At 39.9% G+C, this 27,235-nt stretch overlaps 1 protein-coding gene across 7 annotated transcripts in view; it reads right to left on the bottom strand.

Moving 5' to 3' along the window:
• RNF144B (ring finger protein 144B) overlaps positions 1-27,235 on the bottom strand; it is a 109,379-nt gene that overhangs the window by 54,708 nt on the left and 27,436 nt on the right. For all 7 annotated transcript variants that reach the window (XM_082639565.1, XM_082639563.1, XM_082639562.1 and 4 more), the window contains exons 3-4: positions 12,934-13,038; positions 2,243-2,303 (exon numbers count right to left, since the gene is read on the bottom strand). In XM_082639565.1, the coding sequence (XP_082495691.1) occupies positions 2,243-2,303; positions 12,934-13,038 (166 nt within the window). The remainder of the gene's footprint in view (positions 1-2,242; positions 2,304-12,933; positions 13,039-27,235) is intronic.

Genomic DNA, 27,235 nt, shown 5'->3' on the forward strand with positions numbered 1-27,235 from the left:
GAAGCAGAACATTGAATATACTTTAAGTTATTAATATTTTTATTACCAACAACTTAATATTTTGAACACTGAGACGCAGGAAGTACTCAAGGAAGTGTTTTATATGTATTAATTCATTTAATCCTCATCTGAACCCCGTGGTATAGGGACTATTAATATCCACATTTTACAGGTGAAAAATTGAGGTATAGAAATTAAGGTCACACAACTAGTAAGGGGTGGAGCCTGCATTCCCACACAGGCTCTTAGCCACTATTTTTAGAATACACTGAAAATTTATATTCATCAGTGAGAACCAACTCACAAAGTTTTAATTCCTGATACTATTAGAATCTAATTAATTGCAAAAGACATTTTATTTAATAAAATGTTTGTAAACAATGAGGAATAAGGCCTGCTACTGACAAGATGGGGCAATGGGTGGGTGGGGAGGAGGTGGATGGTCTGGAGGAGAGATGCATCTGGGGCATGGGAACCCTATAAGCGGGCTGAGCCCTGGTTACTAAGTGGGACTGGTGAGATTGACAGGTCTCACTATTTAAGAAGTCTGAAAATCCAGCCTAACTCCTTTGACTTTCTCCAGGTAAGAGCCCTCAAATCATGGCACTGCTACCAGCCACATCCATCCACGGGGTTAATGCTTATGTTCCAGCAGTAATTTATTTTTATAATGGAGGATATTGGGATAAAGTGGGAAAATGGCAGGGCAGATGTTTGATACCATTCATCAGCATCTGATGTTATAATGCTCAACCTAATCAGCCCACGTGGATGGATTAGCAAGGGCCAATATAAACTACCCCATCATTAATTCCTCTAGTTAGCTCAGAATCTACACAGGGCAGTATAGACGGTGTATCAGGCTATGTCTTCATCCATTAAACCTAAAATTCATTTGACTCTTCTGGTTCTGATTCTATGTTCAACAACATCCTTTTTGCATCTTCCTATAGGGCAAAAATGTAATTCAAGTAATGTAGTCTAAGAATTTTAAAATAAATTCCATATATCAGTCTTATAAATTTAGTTAAATGATATATCCATGAGAGATGAATCTGCTTTTGGCTTGCTGAAAAAAAATAAGCCTATGAGACTGAACCAAACTTTGGTCAAAGGTAGTGAATGCCATCCTGTTGATTCTCCTGCGAATATTCCTATTCTTACCCCCTTTATGCTCCACATGCTCTTCTTTCTTTTTTCATGTAAGAATTATCTGTCAGGGTAATTGCAAAAATTAAATGAGATAAACTGTTTACCAAATTTACTGGCACATTAAAAAAAAAAAGTTCATTTCTTCCCCTACCCTCTAACCTCTAGACTTTATTAATCCAGATTAAAAAGGTAGCAATCAGAAAACTGTACATTCATGCTAGATTAGAGTTGATATTATATACTCAACGAGGCCTATGAGTTCCAGGGGAAACAATTTTCTTCTACTTCTCAGATATGGAAAAGTACACCAAAAAATAATTCCTACAGATAAAAAGGCAGTACAAATAGAAAAGCTATATAAATTACCCCAAGTCTAAAGTCAGAAAGAAAATTAGTCCAATACATTGGAAATAGCATTAGTATGATTACTCAGCCATCACTATGACTGAACAAGAACAAACAGTGACTATTACAATGAGCAATGAAAATGTTTGGATGGATGAATTTTTTTTTTTTTTTCCCGGTATGCGGGCCTCTCCCTGTTGTGGCCTCTCCCATTGTGGAGCACAGGCTCTGGATGCGCAGGCTCAGCGGCCATGGTTCATGGGCCCAGCCGCTCCGTGGCATGTGGTATCTTCCCGGACCGGGGCACGAACCCGTGTCCCCTGCATCGGCAGGCGGACTCTCAACCACTACGCCACCAGGGAAGCCCTGGATGAATGTTTTGAAGTGATCTTCAAGAGCAGGGAAATTGGTGGTAAAACCCATTTTGAGGGTCACTTTCTTTGTCGTTCTGTTACTGTGAAACTACCCAACTTTTGCAGAACTTCTCTCTCGTGAGCCCAATTAAAAATACAAAACAACCAACATAAGGAAAGTTCTGTTTCCTGCCAGTCTGCATTTTTTTTTTCCTGGCTGTGGTTGAGAAAGTTGAAATTTTATGTTGCAATTCCCGTTTGTCTTTTTCTGAGTACGCTGGTGGCTTTTCTGACAGTGCACAGCTGCCTTAATCTTCCACACAGGTTAGGGTAAAGAGGACACATGTAAAACCACATTCACCATCAGGATAAAAAGAAGAGTGTGTACATACCTCGTTCAGATTTTAACCGCTGATAAAGCTGAAACTGATCCACAGATACCAAACAGGCAATCTGAAACCAGAGACATTTAAAAGATGAGATTTCAGTCATCACAGAGCCCTGAGTTACCAGTCTTTTTATGATCCCTTTTTCTTGTTTGGCTTACTGTATCCTCTCTATACCAGCTGTCCACAAACTTCTTTTTCCTTATACTGTTCATGCAGTAACAGAAGCAGCAATTCCCAAACCATCCCCAGTCCTCTGCCATGGCTAGGATTCCCTGCTCAAGGCATCAGTTACAGAACTCAGTGATCACCTCCTGTTCTTTTATCAGCATCTAACAAGACCAGACAACCAAATTTTTGGACTTCCCAAATTATCTGTGCACGTATACAAATGATGCTCCTCTTCTAAGACATTTTTAACAGATTATACTTCTACTGGGCATCATTCTTTAAACAAAGCCTGAAGATTCAAGTGTAGGGAGTAGCTGGGGTGACTAACAACAAAAAAAGATTATAGTTCTAATCTAAGAATTAAGACTAAGCTAAGAAAAGCTAAGACTAAGATCAGGTAGATACTGTCTCAGGAATAATGAGAACTTCATTAATCACCTAGGAAAGAGTACTTTCTAAGCAACAGAAAAATCATTTCTTCTGACGAAAATCACCTCACGGGGCCTTTGGTGATCATTCATTGCCATCCATACCCTGGTAGAAAAGAAATGCCTGAGATATTTCTTGTGGCTAGACTCCCACTTCCATTTCAGATGCCACTAGGAAAGAACAGTGATTCACATCTAACTAAATGACATTTCAGATTAATCATTTTTAAACTGCATTTCAAAGGCAGATGCAGGAAAAGCTAACTGCTCTTAAACTGGCATTCTAAAAATAATAATTCCACTGACGTCAACATATAAATATATTGACATTGCTTGAAAGATTTATAACTGAGAAAATCAAAGGACTTTAGATTAGGTTTTCAGACATTCGGCAAGTTGATAAAGGACAGTCTTAGCCTTGGCAATTCCAGCTGTAAAACATGACATATTTTTGGTATAAAATATATCTAGATGAAAGTTCTTGCAACTAATGGAAGGAAGTGTGCTTTGAGAAAACCCTTAAAAATGAGGCATCTAGGGCCTCCCTGGTGGCGCAGTGGTTGAGAGTCCGCCTGCCGATGCAGGGGATACGGGTTCGTGCCCCGGTCTGGGAGGATCCCATATGCCGCGGAGCGGCTGGGCCCGTGAGCCATGGCCGCTGGGCCTGCGCATCCGGAGCCTGTGCTCCGCAACGGGAGAGGCCACAACAGTGAGAGGCCCGCATACCGCAAAAAGAAAAAAAAAAAAAAAAAAAAAAAAAAAAAATGAGGCATCTAAAATGTTATTTAACAAATATATTTTAAAAGGGAATGAAAACCTAATTCTCCCCCTCACAAAAAAATTCAACTTGTTTATTTTGCAAATGAATTAAACTAAGTTAGCTAAAATGTATGAAGAACCACAAAACGGGCAAGTTCAGTCTTCTATGTACCAAGTAAAATCTCCTAAAACATAAATTTAGTTATAACATTTTTTCCAGTTGGGGGGAAAATGTTGCATTTTCATCTGGCACCTTAAATAAAAGCTCCTTAGCAATCACTGGGGAAAAAAATCATGGTTAATTTTACATGATGTGTATTTTACCATAATTTTTTTAAAAGTATGGTTAGGCTTTTCTCATACTGAAAGCCAGTTTTGTTTCATCTGTTATAATACTATCTGGACATCATTACTGAAAGACAAAGGTGTCTCAAATAAAATGCAGAGTTGGAAACAGAAGGTACAGGCTCATGAAGAGATCGGAGGCATTAAGAATCAGAGTATAATTCTTGACTTAGTCACTGATTCACTGCAGGTGGAGGAAAATACTTTAATACTACATTAACTTTTGGGCCAATGGTACTTGGGGAATGATGTCATCTGGGCCTGAGAGACCTCAGTGATATTCTAGAAATCTATTTTTAACAACACGTCCCCCCCTCCCAAAAGAAACTACTTGAGGTCTTTGATTCTATGGGACAGTCTTGTACTCTAACTGCCACCACCTAAAATAGTTTCTGGACTGATGAAGACCTTCTTCAAACCCCTGAAAGGCAACCCCTAAAAATTATGATTTTTTTCAATGACAAGCAATTTATATAACAGCTAAGTCCAACAGAGTTGATGGAAGACAAAGCAAACAGGAGATATTTTAGACACAGATGAAATACTAATGAGAAAAATGACAGAAATTAATGCAGTAAAAAGTCAACAATGATAGTGATGTAAGTTAATTTTAAATTAGAAAGATAAATTTCATCCGAGGACACATTACTGCCAACAGGGAAGTCAGAGGTCTCTAACTTTTCTGTCTCTCACTCTACCTTGTATCTCCTATTTATTATTTTATAGCTCAAAGGTTTGTATGGAATTAGGTCTTAATATGGTATATCAATTTTTCTATTGAAATGTGTGATCACAAAAAGTTAGTTTCATCACTTCTCACTCACACAAAAAGTTAGTTCCATCACACTCACTGTTTGATCCTTTTGGAATAAAGTTAACACAAAACACACCAGTCTATTCTCCAGCCCCTACCTCCTGGACTTCTTTTCCATATACTCATTGAGAGTCTATTATGGGCAAAGCATTGGCTGGAAGCTTGGGATACAAAAGAGGAAGGAGGTACCAAAGCTGACTTCAAGAAACTTAAGTTACTCGGGAGGCAATATGTACACATAAGTTTAGAAAAAGATCTATTCCTTGATCTTATCATTTTTTAGATTTCATAGATTAGAGGTAATTTTCTGAAATATTTTTATATACTTTGACTTTAGATGAGAGAAAGCTGAACCCAGTTTAAAAAAAAAAAAAAAAAGCTGATCCAGAGTATTAAATACCTGGTTCTGTTGCTATTTGGAGCTAAGTCACTATTGCTCAAGGTCTTTAGGATTATAAAATTGAAATAAATGTGTTAGGATGATTACTGAAGGTTCAATCAGGCCACAGGTTAAGGGGCTACTGCTTAGAAAAAAGAAATCAAAAGGACACTAAGATTGATTGCAAAACTGAAAATCCTAGAGAATAATAAAAGAGATTATATATAATGAGGTGTCTTATGTATTCAATTATCCTCTTCCTGCCAACAAACAAATCCAAATCATTCAAAACCACACTAAGACATTCCTTTTAAACCTTTTAATTTTGAAATAATTTTAGACTTACAAAAAGCTGCAAAAAATTGTATAAAGTTCCTAAACGCCATTCCCCCAACTTCTAATGGGAACACCTTACATAACCATAGTTAATTATTAAAATAATAAAATTTACACTGATACAAAATAATTAATCTGTAGTCCATATTCAAACTTCACAAATTGTCCCACTAATGTCTTTTTTTTTTTTTTTTCAGCACAAGATCCAATTCAGGATACCACCTTGCATTTAGTTGCCACATCTCCTTAGCCTTCTCCGGTCTATGGAAGTTCCTCAGTCTGTTTTTGGCTCTTGTGACCTTGACATGTTTGAAGAGTCCAGGCCACTTATTTTGTACAATGTTCTCCAATGTGGGTTTGTCTGATGCCTTCTCATGATTAGGCTGAGGTTGTGCATTTTTAGCAAGAATATCACAGAAGTGATGTTGCGTCATCAGGAAATAAATGAGGACAACCTGTCTCATTACTGTCAATGTTAACTTTTTAACTTGATTAAGGTGATATCTGCCAGATTTCTCTACCCTTTGTTAACCAGCAAGTATCTTGTAGTGAGATATTTTGAGATTCTGCAAATACCCTGTTTTTCATCATACGTCTTCCTAATTTTTGTATCTATCAATAATTCTTGCCTATAATAATTATCACTGTGTTATTTGCTTAATAATGATTTTCAATTTCCATCATTCATTTCCACATTTATTAATTAGAATTCTATTATAAGTAAGAGTTGTCCCTTATCCCTCATGTATTTGTTTATTCATTTACTTATTTAGGTCAATATAGACTAACAAGACTTATTTTATTCAGTGAGTTCTAATGCATTACTAACCAGACTCATATTCAAACAGCAGAAACAGAAATTTCTAAGTATTTTCTCAACTGTTGAGAGAACTCCCCCCCTCAAATCAACTACTAAAAAATCCTGAACTTGATTTAAAGTGATTTTTCGTTATGTGTCCTTTGAAATTTGTACTAACCTACCTGTTAAACAAAAATTTTCCTCTCCTCCTGTCCAAAGACCACATTTTCTCCTCATCACTATTGAAACTTTCCAAAGAGAAAAAAAATTTTCATTCAAAGAGAAGGCAAATTCAGTTTCATTTTAATAGAACAAAAACAATAATATCAGAATAATAACAACAAAAGGCTACTAATTACCTGCAATCACTGTCTTTTTTGTTGTTGTTGTTAAAAATGAACCTGGGGGTATTTTTTCAATACCCAGTTCCTACTCTGATGAAAGTCTTCACTTTTTCACCCCCCTCCACCTACAGCAGAGCATAGGCAGGGAATTCAGAATATATGTATATGTGGGGTGCTGGAACTATTATATATAACAGTTAATTGGATATAGCTAAAATCCACAAATGAGAAGAAACAAAAAGGCACACCCTTGTGGACCATTACTAACTATGACCATAATATTTGAGCAGACATCACCACCTACATTGACACTAACCCTATAAAAACCAAAGGAAAAGAAAGAGCAGACAGGGAAGCCTGCTTGCCAGAGGAGCATTAATGCTAAGAGTACAGTGTGTTCTCATTATATTGATAAATACAATATATGCTGTCTTTTAGTTAGAAAAGTAAAATGGTTAAAACACAAAAGCTAGGGATTGGCTTTCATGTATGTACTACCCATCAAGGTCTGGAAAGCCAGGATAGAAGAGGGAAAAAATAGGCTGGACTTTACTTAGGTTTGACCCTTTAAGTCATACTTCTGCTATGGTTGCTCTTAAAAATTAAAGGAACAGGCTGAACACAGAATACAAAAGATCAGTAGATCTGGAGATGAAATTGACCACAGAAATTGATCATTACAGCATGTCAAGGTTTTGGCAATTTTTGAAGGGCTGTGACTTGCAAAAATACTGGTAAGAGAGGGGCTTCCCTGGTGGCGCAGTGGTTGAGAGTCCGCCTGCTGATGCAGGGGACACGGGTTCGTGCCCCGGTCCGGGAAGATCCCACATGCCGCGGAGCAGCTGGGCCGGTGAGACATGGCCGCTGGGCCTGCTCATCTGGAGCCTGTGCTCCACAACGGGAGAGGCCACAACAGTGAGAGGCCCGCGTACCGCAAAAAAAGAAAAAAAAAAAATACTGATAAGAGAAATAGTACTGGCCTTATGGATAAGTGCCCTATCACACTAACACAGAAACTAAGAATGTTTCCTATCACAACCCAGAAAATAAAAACTGGCCCATCCACCCATTCATATGACTGTAATAAACCAAGCTCACACTAGCTATCAAATCCTAGCTGAAAAAACAAGAGGGCATCATTGTCTGAGAGCCAGAAGGTATTGCTCATTGGGGAAGCAAAAGATGGAGGAGACCTGGAATTCCAGGGCCAGGAATCTTTCAGAAAGGGCTGCTTTTGCTCTTCTTTTTCTACCTGTTCTGCAGAGGCCTCAGTACATCTTCCCACATCATCCCCCGCCTCTCTCCCTCAGCCCATCAATGAGTAAAAGGGATATGCCCAGGTGCACTTCCACGTGACACATTCACCCCACCGCTGCTGAGTCTTCTTATATTTGCCTTTACTTAAAGGAGAAGCTTAGAAACATTACTCTCCACTTATATGCAGTTTTTTAAAAATGTATATAGCCATATCTTTTTAAAAATTTATTTATTTATTTTTGGCTGCATTGGGTCCTCGCTGCTGCGTGCGGGCCCTCAAACAACATTTTTTTTTTTTTTTTTTTTGCGGTACGCGGGCCTCTCACTGTTGTGGCCTCTCCCATTGCGGAGCACAGGCTCCGGACGCGCAGGCTCAGTGGCCATGGCTCACGGGCGCGGCCGCTCCGCGGCATGTGGGATCTTCCCGGACCAGGGCACGAACCCGTGTCCCCTGCATCGGCAGGCGGACTCTCAACCACTGCGCCACCAGGGAAGCCCTCAAACAACATTTTAAATATGTTCTAAGACGAAGTTCAGCTTAGAATCTCAAAAACATCTATTAACTCCAGCATGGCAGATTCCTTTATCCTGTGCCACCCCAAAGTTTTATTCTTCTCCAGCCAACAGGGATCACAGCCAAAGGTTGTTTATAGACATGCTCAGTCCCTTCCCATTCAGGTCCTTAAACTACAGGAACATCGATATGGCCACTTGCCTGGGCATCCTCATTTTACCTCTGCCCCAGCTTCATACTCAGATAATGGGGGGAAAAAAGAGTTAAATGAAAAGATGGCAAGTGGAGACAGTGCTAAAGGGTGATGTGGGGGGAATAACTGGATCTCTTATAATTCCAGCAGCCTTTACCTAAGCCACCCTAAACAAACACGTGATATGAGTAAAAACTGTGTTTATTTTGCAAACATAACTTCAAATTTCTTGGCACTCCACTCCTCCATCCCCCCATCCCAGTCCTTCCACAGTGCCCCACCCTAAATCCCTTCCTACAGCAATTCTGGAGCCCCCGTTCTTGACAAGAACAGCTGCACCCATTCATACTCTGGGTATGTGCTGTGGCACCAGCAGTAAAGGCAGGTCATGTCAGTGCCCCAGGACTTGGAAGGAGTATTGGTGGGTGAGAAGCTGTTCCCTGCCATCCACTGCCAGCTGGAAAGGGGTACAAGTTCAACTTCTCAGGCTGTGTAATGGTAGGTATGTGCTCCACTTAAAATTTTTTTTTAAATATGTATTTTTAAAATTTATTTTTGGCTGCATTGGGTCTTCGTTGCTGCGTGCGGGTTTTCTCTAGTTGCAGTGAGTGGGAGCTACTCTTCGTTGCAGTGCACGGGCTCTAGGGTGCGCGGGCTTCAGTAGTTGTGGCACACGGGCTCAGTAGTTGTAGCTCTCGGGCTCTAGAGCGCAGGCTCAGTAGTTGTGGCGCACAGGCTTAGTTGCTCCGCGGCATGTAGGATCTTGCCGGACCAGGGATTGAACCCGTGTCGCCTGCACTAGCAGGTGGATTCTTAACTACTGCGCCACCAGGGAAGTCCCTCGCCACTCAAATTTGACATGGCCCAGACAAATGGGTCAGGTTCTCCCTGTGGTGGTATGTTACTTCCCTAACACAGTAAGAAAACTGCTTAAATGAGTCATCACCTTTTTAACAGGGCTACTAACTTCAAGCAAAGGCCTGGCCTGAAGAAATGCTATCAGAACCAACCATCTGTGTCCTGCCTTTCATAATTCCATGTTGGACAAGATTCCTGGATCAAGTGCATTCGAAACGCTGCTGAGCAACAGCTGAAAGTACCAGATGACGCAAGTAAGGTTTTTCTATTCCCCGGGTCCCAGTAACTGCGCCTCTAGGACACAAGTCCTCCAGTCACTGACTCCCTCCAGCTTCCGTGACATTGAAGGAAGCTGCCTTTTCTGCTGTTTCTTATGTAAACAGTATTTGGGTTGGGCATTGAATGCTTTGCTGATGAAGCCACTCCTGATAACTAGAAGTGAAGGGGCAAAGCCACAACTGAGCCAATCTGGATGCATTACAGCTTGTAGGAGACACACACATGAAGCACAGTCACCTTTGTGAGCTAGACCTCCATAGGAAAGCATTCAGAGGAAAGAGCTTAAATACCTGGTGTCCTTTGAAGATGAAAAGTTTTATACTTACATGCATTTTGTAAGACAATGAACGGTGAAGAACCATATATTGTACTATAAATAGCTGCAGCACAAAGGGAACCTCAGCCTGAACCAGAATGATTCTTAACAAGCAAAGTATATTTATGTGTTACCTATAAACATAAATACTTTTTTAAATGACGGAAGAAGCAGTCAGAGACAGAATCCAGTCAAGCACAATGTGGATAAGCCCCACTGTGATATACTCAATAATATCTAGATTAAGAGCTATGTGATATAATAATAATAACTGTATATGAGAAAAGCTTGATGTCAAGTCAGAAAGGGAGATGGTACAGCCCAAGTTCATGTGTGTAAGGTATTTGCTTTGAAAGGAACAGTCCCATATAAACTGTCGAAGCCACCAATAGCTCCATTATAACCTATTCATTTCTCAGTTCAAAAATGAGAGACAATCACCACCACCACCACCACATATTTTTACTCTGAAAAAAAAAATAGTGGCAAGTTAATTAAGAACATTTGATTACTGTAATTCACGCCCATCTTCAGTCAGGCTCTTAGCCAGACCTATGAGTACAGAAATGGTCCTTTAATGTCCTGGAGTGTCTCTTACTTACCTAATGGGAAACAGACTTTGGAGAATGTTAAGAAGTACCATAGTTTAGTTTGGAGTATGCTTTCGTTCTGTTTTTCAAATACCCTTTTGTCATTTTTAAGAGCCACTATGGGTTTATTTGCTTTTAATGCAGCCTAAAAGTAAAATTGTTTTTAGAGTAAAGCTGGGTAAATGGAATCAGCACTAGGGAAGTGTGAATGAGCATGTGAACAGAGGGAAAAGTAAGGATTAAGAAGGAGAAGAGAACTATGGGGGAAGATGACCAGGGAATGTCTATACTAAGAAAACCAGAAAAGTTAGACTGTTCTAGAGATCTCTCAAGACAAACCATGGCCTGTCTTCATTCATCTGTACAACATTAGCCCTAACATGTGATATCCAAAGTGTCAATGGCTAATGGTTACCATTCATTCAAAGTCTAGAACGCCACTATGTAATGAGCTTTCTGCAAAGATGGAAATGTTCTGTTCTGTGCTGTCTAACCTGGTAGCCACTAGCCACATGTAGCTACTGAGTACTTAAAATGTGATCAGTGCAAACAAAGGAATGAATCTCTAATTTTAATTTTAGTTAGATGTAAATAGACACCTGTAGGCTTATCTAGAAGAGAGACTGGGATTAATTTCAAAGGCTTGTTTAGAAACGTCACTTCATTTATGTTTAATAGATTTTGCGTACATGAATTAAATAAGATTCTATGGCAGACACGGCTCTTGCTGCCTGTTCCATCTTACACTTTTTGCTCTTATAATTATCTGGCTCTTTATCAGTATAATGTCTCCCTGCTAGATCAGAAGCTCCAGGAGGACAGCACTGGGACTGTCTTATTCACCTCTGTCCTGGCCCGGAACAGGGCCTGGCACATTGTACACTCAGTAAAAAAAGGAAGCATATTCCCTGGAAGGCTTATGTATAGAAAGATGCTCCTGCAAATCTGGGTCTCATTTTAAAAACCACTTCCAAGTTGCACAGATCAATAGTATTCTTGGTAGATAACCTAATTTTTCCCCATTTTAATTTCCTCTACCCATTACTCACACAAAAGTAAACATTTCTCACCACAGGATGTACCTATTCAATACTGCCTTTTTATTTTAAAAATTCAATTTATTTCATGATTTTCCTAAAATGAACAACTTCTAAACCATTATGTATTCCTTTTATTCTTCCCCCCAAAACACTTCAAGCTCAATTGTACCACTTACCCGATATTTCATAAGCTAAACACAGGGTGCCCAGATGCAGATTGGTTAAAAATGGTCTATAACATCTTTCTGACTGCTTTGCTTACAAAGCAAAGGATGTATATGTAAAGCATATATATTTGTATACAAAGTATATGTGTGTGTATGTATCGTGTTTACATACACATATTCATACACACACAGGCACATATCCACATACATACATATCCACAGACCTATATATCAACACACATATATGCACTCTATTGGGCTTTCAATTATCAAGTCCTTTATCATGCATTCTATTTATCTACCTAGTTCTACTCTTAAAGCCATGTAATTTGTCAGAAAGTATTGGATTGGAATTCTAGCTCTTCTGCTTTTTAGATATGCACTCTTGGGCAAATTACTTAGACACTCTGGGCTTCAGTTTTATACCATCTAATCCTTTCAGTTTATGAAAGGATTAGATGGTATACTGGCTAAGAAAGCAACTACATGAACACAGACAAGATTTAAAGTGAGCAGGGCCTGAAGGTTAAAAGCAGATTTAAGGGCAAGCTACTAATCAGGGATTGAAAAAACAAAGGAAAGAGATACATCACAGTCTTAATACAGTGGGAGAAGAAATCCCTCTAAAAAGACATTTCTATGCCTGATATATATTGAATGAAAGGCCTTTCTCTGCTCTTTGGAAATGGTTCAACTCAGGCTACCTTTGCAGAATCACAATAATTTATATTATTTATAACCGTGGCTAATCTGTCACCTGTTTATCTGACTATTCAGATAAGGCCACTGACTATTCAGCCTCTAAACCTCACATTTGGTAAATTTCTAGCACCTTAGCCTATTCTAGAGCTTCTTCAATACTCAGAGGGCATTTAGAAATAGAACCAAAGTAAGTAACAGCTTTAACAGTTTCTATAAAGAATCCAAGGTATGTAGCAATAAAGTACTCCTTTAAAAAGTTAACCTCTGTAAAAAAAAAAAAAAAAAAAAAAAAGTTAACCTCTGTAATTTGTTTCTAGACTCCCTCGCAGAGAAGTACATAAAGAGTCAAGATCCTAGGAAATCATGTCAACAGGAAAGAGGGAAAAATGAGTGCAGTCATCCATACCTCAGCTTCCTGTAGGGTCCCGTGGTTTAGGCACACCATGTCAGGGCAAGTGATAGGAGACCCACATCCTTCTCGGATTGCCAGCTGCATGTACTGTTTCAGACACTAAGCGTTAAGAAGAAAAAAACACAGATAATTACCCACCACATTACAGAAGCACCAAGGTTATATAACCACCACTGCCTCTTCTTCCTTAATTGGCAGACCTGGGGCTCCTGTACTCAGGAAACATAAGTTATCATGAGTGTGAATAATACTAAGAGCCATCACTCTGGAAAGAATGCAGAGACAGGTAATTAATTATGTATGACTTCATCCTAAGAATACTGAGTTTATCCAAGGCAACAAGTCAATGCCTGTATGCTCACACATTTTATCCACCATAGACTGGGAAAAGGAGAAACGTTCTTTTGCACTAATGGCAAAAGCCTTCTTTGTACTTTTTTTTTTTTTTTAACTTACATGACTTCCTGGTTCCATTTTTACCCAGTCCCTCTCCCTCAAAATTTGCCAGAAAGTAGAACTCTGTGACCCTCGTGCTGAGCTTGCCAAACAGAATCAAAATAAGATTAAGGCCCTGGCTCACCTATGAATACTCTCAATAGCAACTACACCTGGAAGAAGTGTCAAAGACAATTTGGGAGAATAAGACCTTCCCAGAACTATAGGCCTTGGTAGATGCTATGATGAGGAAGTTTGAGGAGAACCCGGGGAGAGAAAATATTGGATAGGAAATAAGAAATCCAGAGAGAGGAAGCAGAACACCGTAGACACACTTGGTCTACTCATGGCCTGTTGCATGTGGATCTTGGACACTGGGTGGAGAAGTGAGTCAGACTGAAAAGGAACTGAGAGCTTTATGAAGACCTCCGACCCCTCCCTTCTCCCTTCCAACCCATCCCCACAGGCCCACAGGGAATTAAAAGGCATAGTCCCGGGAGATCAAACTCTTAAGAAATTCAAAAGCTGGCTCCTCAATTTCTACTAGTTTGCTTATAATTGGTGAGCTCTTTTCTATATGCATGATGAAAAACAGTCAAGCTCAAATGTTTGAGGAAGACACTCCCCAGAATACATAAGGGTCAATAAATTAATGACTCTTACAAAGTAATAATTAGTCATAATTTGGTTCCGATTTTTACAACTCTATACATTTATGTGTCAACCTGCTACATTAAAAATACTGCTGTTGCACCTTTTATAAAAGCTTAACTAGTAAATAAATCCTAATGACATAATTGTGACATCTTTTCCTTTCATTGACCATCTTTATGCATTTTCCCTGTCTGAAAATAAAACTATCACAATTGTATTATTTCAGAAAAACAATCATGTATTTATCTGATTGAAGTTACTGTTATAATGTACTAATGAATTAATGACTAAGGCAAACTATTTAAACCATATTTTTAACTCTGTAAATACTTAAAAATTCCCTTCTCCAAGGAGTCAGTTTTTTATCACAGGAAAAACTAGAAAATAACCTAAATATCCAAAATAGAAAAATGCATCAATAAATTATACTAGGGCTTCCCTGGTGGTGCAGTGGTTGAGAGTCCACCTGCCGATGCAGGGCACACGGGTTCGTGCCCCGGTCTGGGAAGATCCCACATGCCACGGAGCGGCTGGGCCCGTGAGCCATGGCCGCTGAGCCTGAGCGTCCAGAGCCTGTGCTCCGCAACGGGAGAGGCCACAGCAGTGAGAGGCCCGCGTACCGCAAAAAAAAAAAAAAAAAAAAATTATACTACAGCCATGCAATAGAATGCTGAAGAATCAAGAAAAATATTTTCAAATGATGTTTAAAGACATGGGAAAATGCTTAAGATTTAGTATGAATTGGGGAATAAAAGATGATTTAGTACGAATTGGAGAATAAACAATATCTGAGAACAGAGTCCTCTCAAGTCACTCTTCCCCGACAATTGGCCCCGTATAGATATAATATTTTAACTTTCACTTTTTTGCTCAAGAGAAGAGTGAACAATCACTTGCTCTAGGAGTTACTATGCCAGACAAGGTCTCCAGTACGAGGAAGAATGATAAGAAAGCAGTAGCAAGGAAATGTGGGGAAGAACTTCAATGTACAGGCAAAACTCGAGAGGAACTGCCAAAGTGCCTAAGAAAACTAGTGTCACACTAAGGGACAAATAAATGAGTAAATGATGTGAAGCCCTGTCCACCCAGCTCTGCTCCGGAGGACCTCTCGGCCTTCAACTGCCCCACAGATTCCAGCGTTCCTGCCTTGATCTCTCCCGCGGCCACTTGAAACTGATGTAGAAAGAGTGAAAAGGTATGGTCTCTAGGCTCAAAGGGGAAGATATCTGAGAAAAACAAAGTGAACAGTATAATGAGCCTCAAATCCCAATATCTGGGCTCTAGCCTCAGTGCCACTCTATCAGGTGACAATGGGAACATTACCTAAACCATGACCCCGACTTGCCTCCCTTAATTTTTAAAATGGGGACAATAAAACCTGTTATGGCTACTTCACAGGGTTTAAAACACTCATACGCACAAACACAAAGCTAAAATTTTGTACATGGAAGCCCTTCGGAAGTGTGCAAAATGCAGATTTAGTCATATTTCTACTGCATTTCACCTGGTCTCAGACTTCCAAAAACTTTGTGGAGAAATGTTAATCCTTTAGCCTTCTAAGATTATTCTTTCTCCACTCCCTTCAGGAAACCCGTTAAACCACTTGTGGTAGGGAAGCTCCATAAACAGAGCAGATATTTATAAGAGAACATCACACACATCTCTATTCAAGCCTCTCTGTAGAACTATTTATTTACATCCATAGAAAAGGCTTAGAGTTAAATAGGAACTAAAGAGACTATGTGAGTCTTTATAGGCAAAAAAATTCATCTCAACTTATACTGCAAATTTGTAAAGCTGAAATCTAAGCTTTCCCAAGAGTTTATAATGTATGTTCTATTTGCTAATGTAATGCTCTTAGATACACTGCAACCAGGATACATAAACCCAGTGAATTTTGAAGCTTCCCACAAAGACTCTCCTGACCACAATATTATCAGACCTGTGTTTTTAGGGCAGAAGTTAGAGGTGTATACACTGACTACAGGGTCTAAATATATGACCTTTTTTTTTTTTTTTTTTTTTAATTCTGAGAAACAATGGTTCAAAATAGAGATTTGTAAGTGCATGTTGCTAAGTGACGCTACAGCAACAGGCACCTGACACTCCCTCACTAGGGCGTGCATTTCTATTCAAAGGCAAAGAGGGGAAACAACCAGCCCAAGTTACTGCCTCTTACTGAATTTTCAAGTAACTTAGGTTCATTATATGTCTTCTATTAGCTTTCACAAAAATTTAATCTCAAACCTTCCCTCTCTTCTTTAGTACCTCTGGCTAAAGCACAAAAGAACCATAAGCATTCACACTGACCCCTGTGCAAGTTACACAAACTAAACCTACGTACAATGGTTAACAATTCTGGGAGAAATGGCATCTAGCTTGTAAATACAGAGAAACACAGAAAGAGAAAAAAGAAAACTACCGTCATTTAGTCACATTTAAAAAAAAATCACATTCCATTAAACAACAGGATTAAACAAATGTCTAACTATGCAATTTTCGTAACAGCTAACAAATTCTAAGGGAAATGTTTCAAAAATTGAACTTTTCAAAAATCTTTTTTTTCACATCTTTATTGGAGTATAAATGCTTTACAATGTTGTGTTAATTTCTGCTGTACAACAAAGGGAATCAGCTATATGTATACATATATCCCCATAACCCCTCCCTCCCACCCTCCTTAACCCATCCCTCTAGGTCATCACAAAGCATCTCCCTGTGCTATGCAGCAGCTTCCCACTAGCCATCCATTTGGTAGTGTATATATGTCAATGCTTGTCTCTCATTTCATCCCAGCTTCCCCTTTCTGCATCTTTATTCCTGCTCCGATGACCCAAAAAATAATGAAACAATTTTTTCTTTTAAATCGCCAATATTCCATTTAGTTTGATAGAACATAGAAACATCTTTAGGTCATTACGGGTCATGTATAATAATGATTGTTCCTCAAAATCATTCCACAGCCCTCAAGGATTCAGATGGGATCTAACCAAGGATTTAACCATCAAACACCTGGTGAACCAGATGACGTGTCTCTTCCAACCCTGAGAGCCTATGAATTATGTACAGTGGAGTCTTCCCAGAAAGGGGTTTCTTCTAGGCCCCTTTCAGGGATGTTATTTTCCAGTTGACCAAAGGGCATTCTTCATTAGATATTCTCACCTATTAGATGGACAAGGCAAAAAGGGCTACAACATTCAGACAAAGCTCCTATGTATCCGCCACAAGAATTATACACACACACACACACACACACACACACACACATCAATATATTTACTATACAACTGCTCATTCTCTGTTACTACCTTATAGCTTTCTTAAAGGTTTTTTCTAAGAAAAAAAAAAGCATTACAATGAATAGTTGATGGAACTGGATTCTAATGATCACAATTGAAGTACAAGCTCTAAAAATCTCCTCTGCATCTTGGGCAAGTAATTAATTAACCTCTCTCGCTGCGGCACTCACAGATGTAAGATGGGACAACACCACCTGCCTAGCCTCTACTGTCAGGGAAGTGGAGAGTCCTCCATGAGGATAAATACACGAAAATACTCTGAAAAGTGAAAGAGGAATGCAAATGTAAAGAAGAGGATGGAATAGAAGTCTCTGAACTTCAGGCAGGCACGCAGACATGAAAGCCCCAAAAGAGATGTGACCCCAAGAGGGTGGGGAGGGGAAGTAAGAGGACAACAGGCATTGTTGGGAGAAGAGAGGTAACGAGTGCCGGTAACTGAAAGTTTAAATTGAGCCCCAGGATCGTGGACACTTCTAGGTGCCAGTGCTGGGGTTCTGAGGTCAAATAAAAACTGGCAGCCCACATGGCTTGAAGCTGAGTTGGTGACCTATTGACCTAGGGTTTCTCAGCCCTAGCTCAGCCATGGGTGGGAAAGAAGGTGATGAGGGGGAAGTACTTGAGGCCAAAATCTAGACAGGCCTTGAGTAAATGTCTGTTTTTCTTTTTATCATTCCTAGTACAATGCTGTACACTAAAATGGATATTTAATAAAATGCAGACTAACACTTCTCGGCCCCTTGGTACACAATTACATCACAATGTCTCAAGTGTGTTCTAAATAATATCTCTTATTGAAGCCAATATTCTGTTTACTCCAGTTCAGACTATGATGTGTATACATGATCCAAGAATAATGCCTTCTTTGTTGGATGCCATTGAGCTAAATTATTAGTACAACTCAAGATGGTATCTCTTCCAATTCAAAAAGCCTTTTAACACACCCAAAGTATCCTGGCTTGGAAACATATAATGGGTTCAAAAAAATTCAAATAAATCAACAACCCATAGCTAAGCAGTAAGTTGTTTCCTGGTACAGCATGATCCTAAAACTGTTTTCTTACAAAACCCCTTTCAGAAACCTTGACTTTTCACAAATACGATATTTCTAGTGACGGGGATCACCTTTATACCCCTTTGTCAACTACACAGGACATCAGAGGACTGATAGGAAAACCTGGTACCAGATGACTACAAAGAAGCCCCAAATCAAACAATAAACCATAACTAATGTTAAAAAGAGACCTTAGTTTTACATTTCTCATCCTTAAGCTTCTCTTATTCAAGAAAGCCTTCCTTGCCTTGGACCCCAGTCTGATGCAACGCCCAGACTGTCTGCTCTCACAGCACCTTGCAGACCAGCTAGCACACTACTTTTCAAACTGGGTGCAAAGGTGCATTCTTGAGAGCTCCCAAGTTCTCCATGGCTAGGTTTTTTCCCCTCATTTCATGTTTATTTAATGGTCTTAAAAAAGCAGAGAAGACCCATTTCCACTCAGTGTCCACGCTCACACTTGTGCTGGCGGGGCAGTCCTGTTTTGCCAAGGAGGAATGCTTTCATTGTCACAGGCTGAAGAGAAAACAATGGAAGTATCTGGGCCAAGTGAAAGCTGTACAAATCAAGATTTTTAGTGATTCCAACACAGAAAAGTGGCAAGATCACTGAATGACCACTTGTTCCCTGGAACACACCAAACTCAGAGCCTAACTGTTAAAAGTCGTCTAGTGGAAACTAAGCAACGCCCATCACATTAATGTTAACTTAAATTTTATTGGTCTATAATTTTAGTTAATATTTAGCTTATGCATTTATTCTGATGTTCTTGTTGTTTGAGATAGAAGTTTAATGTGCTTATCCCTTGTATTATGTTTTATCAGTTTAAGTGAGTTTAAAATTATTTTTATTTTAGCCTATCTCAATATTGGGGTTCAAGTTATTTTCCCCTTCAAAAGGAATCCCTACAAATCCATCAAAAGGAGAACAGTGTGATTCTCAACGGCAGTGCGGCTGGTAGTATGGCATTTTTCCTTGAGGATGTATTAGAATATCAAGCCCTCCAAAGAGAATTTTATAAAGTATACAACCGCCTCCTCTCCTGCAATTCTCCAGAAGACTCGGATTTTCCTCCCTACTTGCCAATATTCCCATCAACACCTTAGGTAACACCAGATGTTAACAATGGAAGCATGTTGTACATGGAAATCATGCAGCGATTATCATCCTACATTGCAGTAGACTGTGAACTTGCATATCTCTCCAGTAGCCCAGGCACCCTTCAAGGTCTGGATCCTGTCTTATTCCTCTTCATATCCTCTGGAAACACCCATCACAGGAGCTGGTACATGGTAGACACTCAGACATCTGTGGGAGCTGGAAGCATGAATCTACCACCTACCAGCTTTGCGGCAAAAACTCCTTCTGTTCCAATCACTGAAACAGAAACCCACCCCACGTGCAGCATTCCTCTCTTCTCTTCTCCTTGGACACATATGAGCCGACACCACCTTCCAGGGCCAACTCCACTGTTTTCTAGTTCCCATTCCCTGCTGACTTTCAGGAAATTTACCCTATTGATCATCTAGCTTCTTTCCTATGTCTTGAATATTTCCCCATGTATTGGGTTCTTCTCCAGCAGTTAAACATGCCTAAAAATATCCTACTTATAGAAAAACAATAATAAAGCAGCAAAGAAAAATAGCCCTCCCTTACTCCTATTGCTGGCTGTACACTGCCTTCTTCATTCCTTTCTTCAGTCAAGTGTGTGAAAGAGCTGTCTGCCCTCACCTCCTTCACCATCCCCATCCCCATTCCTCCCCTACAGTTTCACTGAAGTGGGTGCTAAAGTCAGCAGCCACCTCCATGTCACTACATCCATACACATTTTCTTTCTTCCTGACCTCTCGGCGGTCTAAGACCCAATGAACCACCCCTACTTTCTTGGAACTTTCTCCTCCCTTGCCTTCAGAATTCCACACTTCCCTGAGTTTCATTCTTCCTCTCCGGCCATTCCTCCTCAATCTCTTTTACTTCCTCTACTCAATTCTTAAATGTTGGAATTTCAGGATGGGATCAAAACTCTTTTCTTTTCACACTTTCTTTTTGGTCACCTCATTAACTCGATAGAACTAGTTATTTATTTGGTCCACTGCCTATTTGTTCTCAGGTCCATTCCCCACTTCCTGCTCTGCTCTGTAACGCAGAGAATGTATTTCCTGGGTTCCAGGGAGACTTGGCCAATGGGAGGCATTACTGAAAAACTAGAGGGTGGGAGGAGGGAAGGAGCCTGGGCATTTCCACCTCCACCCCTTTGCTTTCTGTACTGACCTCCGACAGTGGCTGCATCTCCTGCTCCTCCTGGACAAGACCCTTCCCCATGGCTCTAACTCCCACAATGGCTCTAGTTCTCACCAGATACCCTAACTCCTATTCTAGTAATACCTTTTCTTCCTCTTGTCCCCTGGCTTCCAGGGGAATGCTGCTTCCTGTTGTTGCTAATATCTAGGTGCTTCACTGCCCTATTTGGCTTCTCGGTCCTCCATCACCTTTATAACCAATCAGCTGAATGAAACTTCCTGTTTTGAAAGACCAGGAGTGATTTCCATTCTCCTGGCCGAATCTCAACCAAAAAATCAATGAATTCCAAATTTACCCTTCCAGGCCAGATCTCTCCACATGTGCTCCAAAGCTGCACATCAAACTGGGTACTTAGCATACTGGGCCCTGAATGGCTCATAGGGACCTCACACTCAAATGCAAAGCTGAATTCACGATCCCCTCCCCCAAATCCCATCCTTGTCCTGTGTCTTCTATCTCTAGGAATGGCATTTCCATCCACGCTGTTGTATAACCCAGAAACCTAGGAGTTTCTGGGTTGACACCTCTTTCTCTCTTACCCCTATATCCAATAAATGCCTACTACACATCTTCACCTGGTTGTCTAATCACAGCCTCAGACTTGACTTAGCAGAGCTTTGGAATCCGCTTGCCCCATCATATCAACACACATGCTTCCCCACATCCCCAGGCTTCCCATCTCAGTCACTGGAACCAATTACCTACTTGCAGAGCCAAAACAAAAACCATCCCTGATTCCTCTCTTCCTCAAACTCCACAACCAAAACAGGTCCCAAATCTAACCACTTCCTACCACACCCACTGCAATTCAAGTCACCATCACTCTTTCAAAGACCCCTGCAAGAGCCTTCTCAGGGGTCTCTTGGCTTCTACTCTAAAGGGCAGCCAGAGTGCTCTTTATACATTTTTTAAATAAAAATCATATATTATTTTCCTGTCCCAAACCCTCCAATGAATGTGCACCTCATTAGACTGCCTCTCAAACTCTCTACCGTGCCTCACAAGGTCCTACACGTTCCAACTCCAAGCTACTGCCCCGACCTCATTCCTACCGCATTCCTCCCTTATTCTGGGAACCCGAGCCTTCTATTTCTCCAACAAGCCCAACTTGCTCCAGTCCTAAGGCCTTTCTTGGTATTTGCATTTCCTCTCCCGGGGATGCTCTTCCCCCAGATGGCTCACTCTCACTTCATTCAGGGCTCTGCAGAGCACAGAGCCCCGAAGAAAAGGATATAAGACAAATAGGTTTTTATAGACAAGAAACACTAGAAACTACGAGATCCCCATTGGGAAGGGCAGCTGTGATACTGTGATTTATATTAAGAAAAACATACTTGGTCTTCATCCTTTTTCTAGCACAGAGCTTCTAAAACCCTTGGAATTTCCTAAGTGGTAAGAGAGAGAATTGTGTCTTATGTTAATGAAATGACTTTTTTTTTTTTACATTTTTTTAATTGGAGCATAGTTGCTTTACAATATTGTGTTAGTTTATACTGTACAGCAAAGTGAATCAGCTATACGTATACATATATCCCCTCTTTTCTGGATTTCCTTCTCATTTAGGTCACCATAGAGCACTGAGTAGAGTTCCCTGTGCTATACTGTAGGTTGTTAGTTACCTATTTTATACATAGTATCAACAGTGTATATACGTTAATCCTAATCTCTCAATTCATTCCCCCCCTTGATATCCATATGTTTTGTTTGTTTGTTTGTTTTAATAGAAATTTATTTATATTATTTTATTTATTTATTTATTTATTTATTTTTGGCTGTGTTGGGTCTTTGTTGCTGTGTGTGGGCTTTCTCTAGTTGCGGTGAGCAGGGGCTACTCTTTGTTGTGGTGCACAGGCTTCTCATTGAGGTGGCTTCTCTTGTTGTGGAGCATGGGCTCTAGGCGCACAGGCTTCAGTAGTTGCGGCACGTGGGCTCAGTAGTTGTGGCTCACGGGCTCTAGAGCACAGGCTCAGTAGTTGTGGCACAAGGGCTTAGTTGCTCCGTGGCATGTGAGATCTTCCCGGACCAGAGCTCAAACCCGTGTCCCCTGCATTGGCAGGCGGATTCTTAACCACTGCACCACCAGGGAAGTCCGGTATCTATAGGTTTGTTCTCTAAGTCTGTGTCTCTATTTCTCCTTTGTAAATAGGATCAACTATACACATTTTTTCAGATATTAACTGATATGCATTAATATATGATATTTGTTTTTCTCTTTCGGACTTACTTCACTCTGTATGACAGTCTCTAGGTCTATCCATGTCTCTACAAATGACCCAATTTCATTCCCTTTTATGGCTGAGTAATATTTCATTGTATACATGTACCACATCTTCTTTATCCATTCCTCTGTTGATGGACATTTAGCTTACTTCCATGTCCTGGCTATTGTAAATAGTGCTACAATGAACATTGGGGTGCATATGTCTTCTTGAATTATGGTTTTCTCTGGATATATGCCCAGTAGTGGGATTGCTGGGTCATATGGTAGTTCTATTTTTAGTTTTTTAAGGAACCTCCATACTGTTCTCCATAGTGGCTGTATCCATTTACATCCCCACCAATAATGCATGAAGGTTCCCTTTTCTCCACACCCTCTCCAGCATTTATTGTTTGTAGATTTTTTTGATGATGGCCATTCTGACCAGTGTGAGGTGATACCTCATTGTAGTTTTCATTTGCATTTCTCTAATAATTAGTGATGTTGAGCATCTTTTCATGTGTTTCTTGGTCATCTGTATGTCTTCTTGGGAGAAATGTCTATTTAGGTCTTCTGCCCATTTTTTGATTGGGTTGTTTGTTTTTTTGATAGAGCTTCATGAGCTGTTTGTATATTTTTGAGATTAATGAAATGACCTTTGGAATGCCCCCAGGTCACCTAAGGATGGGGGGCTGGTTGCCAGGGGAACCAGTGCTATGATTAAAGGATTAGAACTTTCAAGTCTCAACCCTCAACTTCCAGGAAGGGGAAAAGGGCTGGAAGTTTAATTGATCACCAATGGTCAATGATTTAATCAGTTGTGCCTATGTAATGAAGCCTCCATAAAAACCCAAAATGATGGGGTTCAGAAAGCTTCCTGGTTGGTAAATACGTGGAGATTTGGGGAGAGTGGTGAGCTGGGTAGAGCTTGGAAGCTCCATGCCCTTTCCCATACTTTGCCCTATGTATCTCTTCCATCTGGCTATTCCTGAGTTATATTCTGTTATAATAAGCCAGTAATTTAGGAAGTAAAATGTTTCTCTGAGTTCTATGAGCTTCTCTAGCAAATTAATCAAATCCAAAGAGGGGATCATGGGAACCTCTGATTTACAGCCAATCAGTCAGCAGAACAGTTAACAACCTGGGCTTGGGACTGGCGTCCGAAGTCTATGGAGGGAGTCGTAGGAATCTACATCTGAGCCAATGGTCAGAAGCCCAAGTAACAACCTGGGCTTATGACTGGTGTCTGAAATGGGCAGGTGTGTGTGTTGTCGGGGTGGGGGTGGGGGGGAGTCTTGCACAACTGAACCCTTAACCTTTGGAATCTAACACCATCTCCAGACTCTGCTGGTATCTGAAAATTGGTTGGTAGTGCGTGGGGAAGGCCCCCACATACACACACACTGGAACAGGGTACAGGAACCCCAAAGAGTAGCCTTAAGGAGAAACCCTGGGCAGAAGGAAGAAGGATGTTTGAACAGGAAGGTAGCGAATTTCAAAGATAACACTCATCAGCCTTACTATTCAAATACGTTACTGAAAATGCTTCTTAAACGTTAATGTCCATTCGAATCACTCAAGGATCCTATTAAAAATGCAGATTCTGATTCAGTAGATCTGGGGTGGGGTCTGAGATTCTGCCCTCCTCTTAAGCTCCCAGGTCTTACTGATGCTGCTGGCACACAGAATACACTCTTCAGGAACAAGGTCTAGTAACAAAGACTCTCTACATTGGGTGCTTTATAGAATCACCTGGGGAGCTTTCCAAAAGTCCAATGCCCAGGCCACACCACAGACCGATCAACTCAGAAATTTCAGAGGGAAGGACCAGGCATCAGTATGTTATATATGCATGTATATGTACTGATATATGTACATGTGTATATTATACATATATATACATATGTGTATTTTATATATGTATATATGTTTTATTGCTTTTATTCAATGGCTTTTAACATAATCGCAGAGTTGTACGACTGTCACACATAGATTTTAGAACATTTCATAATCCCAAAAGAAACCCCATGCCAACTAGTAGTCACTCCCCATTTCCCCCCAAATCCTCCCACCCCAGGTTTAGGCAACCACCAGTCTACTTTCTGTCCCTATGGATTTGCCTATTCTGGATATTTCACATAAACTGAATCAAACAATATGTGGTCCTTTGTGACTGGCTTCTTTCAATAGTATATACATGTTTTCATTTCTTTTAGGTATATACTTAGGAGGGGATGTGGTATATGGTAACTCTATGTTTTCTTTTGAAGAACTGCTAGGCTATCTTCCAAAGCAACTGCGTCATTTTACATTCCCACCAGCAGAATGAGGATTCCCATTTTCTTCAAATCCTTACCAGAACTTGTTACTGTCTTTTTTATTCTAGCTATCCTAATGTGTGTAAAGTGGTATCTCACTGTGGTTTTGATTTGCATTTATCTGATGGCTAATGATTTTGAGCACTTTTTCATGTGCTTATTGATAATCTGTACACCCTCTTTGGCAAAATGTCTATTCAGATCTTTTGCTCATTTTTAATTGTGTTTTTACTATTGAGTTTTAAGAATTCTTTATTTATTCTACATATGCCCCTTATCAGACATGATTTGCAAATACTTTCTCCCATTCTGTAGGTTATCATTTTACTTTCTTGATGGCATCTACTGAAGTATACAGGTATTTAGTTTTGATAGAGTATAATTTTTTTTCCTTTTGTTCATGCTTTGCCTAACCCAAGGTCATTAAATTTTTTCTATTTCCTATATTTTCTTCTAAGATTTTTTTGGCTTTAGCTCTTATAGTTAGGTCTATAATCCATTTTTGAGTTAACGTTTGTAGGTGGTGTGAGGAAGCAGTCCAACTTCATTCTTTTGCAAATGGATATCCACTTGTCTAAGCACCATTCGTTGAAAAACTATTCTGTCCCCTTTGAATTGCCTTGGCACCCTTGATGAAAATCAATTGACAACATGAGAATTTACTTCTGAACTCTCAATTCTATTCTATTCATCTATCTGTCTGTCCTTTGGATAGTATCACACAGTTTTGATTACTATAGCACTGTAGTAAGTTTGAAAGTAGGAAGTGAGTTCTCCAACTTTGTGCTTCTTTTTCAAAATTGTTTTGGCTATTCTAGGTCCATCAAATTTCCATATGAATTTAAGATCAGCTCATCAGTGTCTGCAAAGATGGTTGGGATTTTGATAGAAATTGTGTTGAATCTGTAGATCCGTTTTAGGGAATACTGTAATTTTTAATAATATTAAGTCTTCTAATCCATGAATGGGGTATTTAGTCTTATTGAATTTCTTTCAACAATGTTTTGTAGTTTTCAGAGTATAAGCTTTGTACTTCTTTTTTTTAATTTATTCCCAAGTATTTTATTCCTTTTGATATTATTGTAAATAGAATTGTTGTCTAAATGCCATTATCATATTACTTTGCTAGTGCATAGAAATACAATTGGTTTTTGTATTTTGTATTCTGAAACCTTGCTGAACTGGCATCAGTATTTTTAAGCTCTCAAAGTGATTCCAACTTGCAACCAAGTCAGAACCACTAGGTTCAATACCATCCATGCCCTCAGGTCTAATGAAGGAAAATATATCTATCATCACTGCCTTTATATCATTTTGGAAAATTCATCTTCATAGAGAATACATGCATCAACTAGTTCCAGAAGAAATAGTAAAGGAAGTCTAAAGGGGAAATTATATATGCAAATTTTAAATATATATAAAAATTTAGGGCTTCCCTGGTGGCGCAGTGGTTGAGAGTCCGCCTGCCGATGCAGGGGACGCGGGTTCGTGCCCCGGTCCGGGAGGATCCCACATGCCGCAGAGCGGCTGGGCCCGTGAGCCACGGCCGCTGAGCCTGCGTGTCCGGAGCCTGTGCTCCGCAACGGGAGAGGCCACAACAGTGAGAGGCCCGCGTACCGCCAAAAAAAAAAAAAAAAAATTTAAAGTATCTTGAAACACTTTACTCTAAAATAGAGCTGTTACTTTTTCTGGAAAAGGGTACTCAGATCCACCCCATAAGTTTGAGAACAGTCATTCAATATGGTAGATTAAATCCAGGCCCCAGTTAAAAGTACCTCCAGTTCCCACCAAGCAAGAATGATCAAAAGCTTCTATCTTGATCTCAAGTGATCATGAAACATTTAAATTAAGAAACTTGGGGAAAGTAATAGCTCTGAAGATAAATCCACGGGAAATGCTGCAGTCCCGTCAGTCCTCACAACGAAGCCAATTAAATCTGCTAACCTGGAAGGACATTTCAATCAGAGCAGGGAGCAGGTACTAGGAGTGCAAATACCTGCTTCCAACATGAGTAATTCAATAACTCTTCAGTTGACCATTC

Source organism: Mesoplodon mirus (genome assembly GCF_964341445.2).
Source record: "Mesoplodon mirus genome assembly, chromosome: 12".
Classification (NCBI taxonomy): domain Eukaryota; kingdom Metazoa; phylum Chordata; class Mammalia; order Artiodactyla; family Ziphiidae; genus Mesoplodon; species Mesoplodon mirus.